The sequence below is a fragment of the Centroberyx affinis genome, unplaced genomic scaffold (genome assembly GCF_046629955.1).
Source record: "Centroberyx affinis isolate AG114_WGS23_722 - 3 ecotype Tasmania unplaced genomic scaffold, CSIRO-AGI_Caff_v1 ptg003032l_1, whole genome shotgun sequence".
NCBI lineage: Eukaryota > Metazoa > Chordata > Actinopteri > Beryciformes > Berycidae > Centroberyx > Centroberyx affinis.
The window spans coordinates 299,357-307,382 of NW_027281125.1; the positions used below are offsets into that span (position 1 = coordinate 299,357).

General features: G+C 42.5%; 1 protein-coding gene across 1 annotated transcript; it reads left to right on the top strand.

Annotated features, from left to right (window-relative positions):
* Window positions 1-728: 728 nt before the first annotated feature.
* Window positions 729-4,258, top strand: hrh3 (histamine receptor H3). The gene is made up of 3 exons (XM_071537387.1): window positions 729-1,041; window positions 2,371-2,537; window positions 3,296-4,258. Exons 1-3 carry the CDS (start codon window positions 729-731, stop codon window positions 4,256-4,258), a joined length of 1,443 nt encoding a protein of 480 aa, XP_071393488.1.
* Window positions 4,259-8,026: the final 3,768 nt, after the last annotated feature.

An 8,026-nucleotide genomic window follows, 5' to 3' on the forward strand; every position in this document is an offset into this window, starting at 1 on the left:
AAATGCAAGGTACATCGCAATAGCTGTTTCTTAACAGTTTTTAGGGAGGATTTTCCTTAACGGTAGCTATATGGGCATTCTTCATGGCCTTAATTGATCTCTATCAGCCACCAGGAGTAACTGCAACAACATAGGTAGAATTTATCTCCCCCTGTCCCCTTGAGTGATGGTGGTCTGTAATTAACGCAAATAAAGTCACATTTTAGCCATCCATCCAGCTGTAGGCTATTGGTTTGCGTTTGTCTGGCTGTTGTCTAGCTTGGTTGCCAGCCTTGCTAGCTAGTTGGACAGCTAAATAAAACATTAATGTATACTGAATCAGGAAGCACTTTAAGTTTCTTTTTATTCAGAGATCAAATGACAAATTTCATAATCTCATTTTTAGAATGGTGAACATAAAACATGCAGTATGAACGGAGTGATGGGCTAATTGCATAGAGAGAGAACAGTTAATGTGTGTGAGTTGACAGATGCATTGAAGAGAGATTCATGTTTTCCATATCACAGCTATAACCTGCCTTATCTTTGCTATTCTTTAGTAGATTTTTTACAGTTTTACAATTTTAATTCTACTATAATCTCAGCAAAGTAACAGCACTTGAGTGGCGTATTTTGGTCCTCTTTCCACCCCTAAAACCAGGCAGCCAATAGAAGCTGGCTGGTAGTGATATAACTGGTCAGCATCACCTCCTCCTCATTCATGCCTCAGCTTAACGGCTAGAGTTACCATGCAGTCAGACTGCTCGTCGCTATCGGTCGGGTTCCTGCAGTGGACGCCGGCATACAGCAGCAACCGCTCGGAGCTGGTTTTCAGCAGCAACCGGTCAGAGGTGGTTTTTAACGGAACCGAACCCCCGCGCGCGGCGTACCGGCCGTTCTCTCCATCCACCATGGTGCTCCTCGCGCTGCTCATGACGCTGCTCGTTGCCGCCACCGTGCTCGGGAACGCGCTTGTCATCCTATGTTTCCTGGTGGAGAAAAAGCTGAGGAGCAGAGGAAACTTTTTCTTTCTCAATCTGGCCATAGCGGACTTCCTCGTCGGTATTTTGCTCTCTTCATACTTTCATATTGTCTCTCATTTGTTATGTACAGAAGGCTATATTCCAGATTTTTCTCAGAATATTTCAGTTAGGCTATTCCATAGGCAGGGATGCAGAGGAGGGTAAACCCACCCAAATTCAATTTAGGCTACTGATCTTTCAACGCTCATAAATGTGACATGATTCATAGCACATCATATTAAGCAGAATGAAACTGATGTAGCCTAAATTGTTGGAAATAAGGACTTTTACTTTTCTCAAAATATAATTGTTTTTTGTTTATATGGTTATTGCCTTATGATGATCACCGATTCTCCCGTTTTTTCCCACTGCATCTCTGGTAGCCTACTGCATGCTTTTCTTTTTCTTTTTCTCTTTTTTGTAATTGTCATATCGTACATACTTTCATTATTTTATTTTTTCCCCTTGTGTCAGTATTTTGTACTGTTGCTATTTTACAGTCCATCACAATGTTGTAATCAGTGCGGTAGTGGTAAATAAAAAGGAGTATAACCATAAGGCAGCCTAGTCACCCACCAATAGAAACAAATAATTGTATTCCTTGAAAGACTCTGTATCCTCATATAACCCCTATCAGTTTGACAATAGGTGCTATGATGTAGCCTATACTATAAATTCACAACAGAAAGATTTATGTCAGCCTTTTTAGGTGGTACACTTTGTAAACTGTATTTTATCATATTATATTCTGTTTAATACCCCTCATTTGCTCTATTCTTATTCATGTTCCTTTGCTGCTGCAACCAAATTTCTACACAGGGATCAATAAAGCTTCATGTAATCTCTCTCATGTGTATGCAACTCAATATATCATTGTCATATTGTCATTTTAACAGCATCTGGTCCAGGGTTAAACTGCTATATCTAATTTTAATCAGATTCCACACAAGGCTGTATGAACATGTTTTGTTATTATTATTATTATTAGTAGTAGTAGTAGTACTACTGCTACTACTAGTAGTAGTAGTAGTTGTAGTAGTAGTAGTAGTTGTAGTAGTAGTATTGTTTTCAATGATTTCAATGAGGAGTTTTAGTGTCCTATGATCCTAAATGTTTCAGAAGCTTTTCCACCCTGACAAGAAGAAAATTCTGGAAAAATTCGGGAAAACAGTGAAATAGTCAAGATATTGAATATCAATACAAAATGCTGACATATATCGATAATATATCAACAGCTTCAATCCAAAAATACTCTCATCCACTTTCAAAAACCCATATTGGTTGAACCCTATACTCTGACCCTGTGTGTGTGTGTGTGTGTATGCAGGTCTATCCATGCAGAAATATATCAGTGTGCATTGTTTTCCAGGGGGATTTTGCATCCCAGTGTACATACCATATGTTCTGACTGGGGAGTGGAGGCTGGGCAGGGGGCTGTGTAAGCTGTGGCTGGTGGTGGACTACACACTCTGCACAGCATCCGTCTTCAACATCGTCCTCATCAGCTTCGACCGCTTCATGTCCGTCACCAAACCTGTAAGGGAAGCCATGCTACGCTCAGCGACTTGACACTTTTACTCCACGCACAGTCTAATGCAAATGTTCTGAATCACGGTCCATGGAGGTCAGAGAGTCTGCAGGTTTCTGGTCCAACCAAACACTACAGCAGCTCATTTCACTGATTAGCACACCTTCAACCAGAGTGGAGGAACTAATCTGTGAAATGAGCTGCTGTAGTGTTTGGTTGGAACAGAAACCTGCAGAATCTCGATGGCACGTGATTGAAAACCTCTGGTCTAATGTGTAACCAGGCCACTTGCCTATAGAGATAGATGGATGTCCTGAAAGTGAAACCATTTAAAAAAAAAATCAAACAATAACATCTGATTTGGGTAAATAAAGACAATGAAACAAGCAAACAAATTGCTATGGGAAAATTCTCTATCCAGTCAGTCAATTTGCATATGATTTGCATAGATTTCATTGGTCTAAATGCTGTTTCAGAGGCTTTTCCACCCTGAATACAATTCTCAAGGAAACACTGAATACTTGAAATTTCTTGGCGTGAAAATGGTCACATTTAAAGATACTGAATATCACCACAAAATATCAGCTATTGGCAGCTTTGAAAATATTAGTATTGGCCTTCAAAAACCCATGGTCAAACTCTGATATCAAACTAGCTAACAAATGTGAGGGAAAATGAATTTCTGTCTGAACAGTAGGCTACTGTAAATGAACACCACCACCAACAAAAACACTCTCCATTTGACATTTTGCCTTTCTCTCCACAGCTGAGCTACCAGTCGCAGAAAGGCATGTCTCGTGGAGCTACACTGAAGATGCTGAGCGTCTGGCTGGCGGCCTTCCTCCTCTATGGGCCGGCCATTATCAGCTGGGAACATGCCACCGGCCACAGTGTGGTGCCCGACCATCAGTGCCACGCCGAGTTTTACTTCAACTGGTACTTCCTCATGACCGCCTCCATGTTCGAGTTCTTCACGCCCTTCATCACCGTCACCTACTTCAATGTCAGCATCTACCTGAACATCCGCAGGAGGAACCTGATGAGAGGGGATGAGAGGCTGGGCGACGAGGGAGGGACGCCGCCGGCTGGAAGGAGGGTATCTGAGATGGAGGAGCTGAGTGCAGCAGGAGGACGAGGAGCAGGAGGAGTGCAGCAGCAGGTCTTCTTTGTCCGAACCGTTGCAGCTGAAGCCCGGAGGGTGAGGATCGCCGAGGCCTCCGGCAGCAGGCCGGGCAGCTGCTGCGTTCCCCCCACAGCTAAAGTGACAGTGGCGGTGAACGGTGGGGAGCGCGGCAGTGCCGCAGGGTCTGAAGACCTCCCTCCGCTCCAAGTGGGAGCAATGGTGGAAAATTTCCAGAATGTTCCTGCCACCAAACTTTATCCCACTGAACACCAAGAACCTCCACTGGGTGCTCACCGCCGCCGTTTGGACAGCCGCCTCCGCCTGTCCAGGGATAAGAAGGTGGCCAAGTCCCTAGCAGTGATCGTGTGCGTGTTTGGTCTTTGCTGGGCGCCATACACACTGCTGATGATCATCCGGGCAGCCTGCCATTCCCAGTGCATCCAGCACTACCTGTATGAGATCTCCTTCTGGTTGCTGTGGCTCAACTCCTCCATCAACCCAGTACTCTACCCGCTGTGCCATACCAGCTTCAGACGAGCCTTCAGTAAACTGCTCTGCCCCATCAAGATCAAGGTACAGCCGCAGTACATGGAGCACAACTTTTAGCTTGACCTGAGAACAAAGACATTTGGATTACCCATCAATATATGGGATTAGCCTGCCAATGAACAATGATGTTGGATTCAGCTATTAATTGAAAAATAAATGATGTGATGTCACGTTGAGATATTTCCAGCGCAGCTACAATGGAGTTTGATAGCAGAAACATTTTCAGCTATGTAGAACATCAATGCTAAACATCAAGTTTTGCTGTCAGTCACTCAGAATCAAAGGGCTTCTTTCCAGACTCGTCATTTTGCACTGACCTTCAACAATCATACAGGCAGAAATGCATTGTAGAAGAGGCAGAGAGACCAATTTCTCCACCGACAGTAGCCACAATAGACCAGAATGCAATGCATCGACAACATATGTTGCATTTTGAGCAAGGGGCGTGACTCTCACTTCTTCTCAACAGAAAAACATACTATGCTATCGATTGCTATCGCTTTCTCCACCTGCACGTATAACCCACAGCTGAATGGAATAAGTCCAGGCAAGTTCTCTAGGGGCTGTCGAAAGGCATTCTGGGACATGTAGGAAATCACTAACTGAAAGTAAAGGTAGGTGAGGCAGGTTGAGGGAAAGTGGGTACACCAAAAAAAAAGTTACAACACTTGGATTTTTAGCTGCGACCAGCAGCTAGTATAAGTCACTCTGTCGGGAGGTTGGTCCCAAAAAAGTCAAAACCCTTTACTGCACATGTGCAATTGCGGGACACAGTAATAAAGACTCTATGAGCCTGACTCCTGCATCACTTTGAATTTAGCTCAGTTCCAAAGATCCTGGGATCTAATGATCAATTTGACACTACTATTTTTTCCCCTTCCAATCGTCCTGGCTAACCTGGTCCTTCTCAAAGCACCAAGCTGGTCGCAGCATCACACATTACGTGCTTGTTGCTGTAATGGTTGTGTTTGGTGGTTCTTAGTCGATAGGAAGTATCATTGGAACTAATTAGGACAAAAGTGCCTGGTATTTCACATCATTGTGTCTCTCAAAGTGATAGCAAAACTACTGGGATTTTAGAGTGTATTGGTTGTATAACTGGGCAACTAGCGGTATTCGGTTTTATTCTGTTGTGTTCTCTGTTGGGGAGGTGGTACAGTTGGACCTTCTTACCTCTGGCCTGGGCAAAAGCACTCGGAGGGTAACTTTCAAAATATAATCTAGAAGCGTTAGATTACGGCTTCAAACTGAAATTGCTAACGTAAGACTTAATGATGCCTTTAGTTGAGCTTTTAGCTCAGACTTTAATTTGAATGTCATTATCATCATCTACTAGCATTATTTTGTAAGCTGTGTGAAAAGATGTTAGGGACATTAGTCTCACAATCTAATTATCTTTTCCCCTTTCTTTTGTTCCCCGTTTCCCATCACATGTGCTCTTTTACTCCCCAGCCCAGACTGGAAAACTGTGCAGTATGGGTTTAATTCAGACTCAGATTCAGAGAAGTCTGGACTGAGATCCATATGTTTGAGCTGTTGCTGTTCAGACTTGGACTACTGAGGATCTTGTTCCTTCTTTGGATTATGTGTGAATTTATTCAAAACCTTGCTTTATTTGTTCTTCCCATTGGAATAACACAAAATGGTGGGCTGTGGACTTTTCTCCTTTACCTGTTTTTCTACAGAAGAACTGCCTTTAAACATGCAGCATCTGTTGCTAGGATGGACAGGACACATCACCTGGAGTAACATGGAGGGATGTTGGCCTGGCTGGATTGTAAAAAACAACTTAAACACCACTATACAGCGCTTGAAGGAAAACACCCTTAAACAAACACTGTTAAAAAACAGCTATTGGTGATGTACCTTGCATTTCTGGGTCTGTGTTGTTGGTTGGTATTTTTCTTATTCCTGTTAATAACTGGCAAAAAGTAGATGACATGGCATCAGGTTGAGATATTTCCAGTGCAGCTACAATGGAGTTTGATAGCAGAACATTTTTCCAACCATCTAAAACATTGATGGTAAACATCAGATTTTGGTGTCAGCTCCTCATAATAAAAGAGCAAGGGCTTCTTTATAGAGCGATATTCAATCATACAGGGTGAAATCCATTACAGCAGAGGCAGAGACACCAAATCCTCCACTAACAGTAGTCTCAATAGAACAGAATGCAATGCAGCCACAAAATGTGTTTTCAACAAGAGGCACAGCCACGATCATGAACATGCCCAATGCTCATGAACAGTGGGCTAGTTAGCTGTATTTACACACATACGGCCACCTTTGATTGAAAGCAACAAGGTCACGCCCCTTCTCTGGGGGTTGTCGAAAGGCATTCTAGGAAATCTAGGAAATCAACTGAAGTAGAAGTAGATGAGGCAGATTGAGGGAAAGTGGGTACACCAGAAAAGTAAATTATAACACTTTCTGAATCAGGCCTCATGCGAATATAGAAGAAACTTATGGGAATGGACACAACAGGAGCTTGTCTGATGGCACTGGTTTAACAATGCTGCTTGGAAAAGATTGAAAAACATTTTGAAGAGAAAACATTTTCCTTGTGTACCGTATGAAGAAAACAAAACGGCTGCAGAGCTTGACGGACACTAGCTCTGCAGCCGTTTTGTTTTCTTCATACGGTACACAAGGACAAATGTTTTCTCTTCAAAATGTTTTTCAATCTTTTCCAAGCAGCATTGTTAACCAGTGCCATTGTAATGTTGGCTTGTGCTCTGCCTCAAAGGTGCTCCGTATAGCATTTATATCATCAAGTCAATTTTGATGGTATACTTACCATAGACTAGTGAGACCATGGTTGAGGTGATCGGTAGCCATCTCAGTGATATTAGTGCTAGTGTTGACAAAATTAAGACCATATTTCCTTAAACCTTGTTGCTCCCTGCTCTCCCTCCCTGGTGTCTTTTGCTTTACTGAAGAGTATAAACATGTTGGACATGATTTTTCCTTTGGCCTTTCACTCCTTGCACCATCTGCCACTACCAGAATCTCTGAAGGCTTTAACGCCATTTTCAGCAGATTTTCCACCAGATCTGACCCAGTGGCACACTGTTAAATGCAGTGTGGAAGCTGGTAGAGGCTGCCAATCTTCTCGCCAATGGTCTTGTTTATTTACGATAATCGTACTAATGTCTCAAAATGAATGAGGAAGTAATTTATTGATGTTAAAATGATACACACAGCACCTTTAATTGTACTATGTGCTATGCTACATGGAAATCTCTTGTTCATAGTCTCAAATGATTCTTGCATAATACAACCATGTATTTGGTGATGAGTAAAGAATAGCAATTCATACTCACATTCAGTTTAATCAGGATAATTGAGGAAGTGAGTTGATCTGCATGCAAATTACTCTGGGGAAGAGACATTTTTTTTTTACCATTACTAAAAAGCCCTGTTAAATCCAGGCAGACCATTCTGACAGTATGCAGTAATGTATTCTCCATAGGCAGCCATCACAGGCATTTCCTTGCAAATCCTGATTTGAACTATAGAAAGGAGTTTGGACATCTCTAGTTGAAAGCTGCAAAACTATTGACAAAGCCTCTAAACCGATACTAGTCCGAGAGGACACAGCAAGTCTACTGAAGCTGTTGGCTGGTATTAAACAAACACTGCCAAGGTACTGAATCTCAAACTGCCGGTACTGCAGTTAACCCAGCACTCTGCATATGTGAGTATATGTATGAGCGATATGCAAAAAGGCAAATTCCACCTACCTTGTGTCAATTGGTAATCTTCTGGAAATCTGTTGGAAAAGTATTTCGGTCATCCACCCATTCAGTTTCTCCTGACACGAGC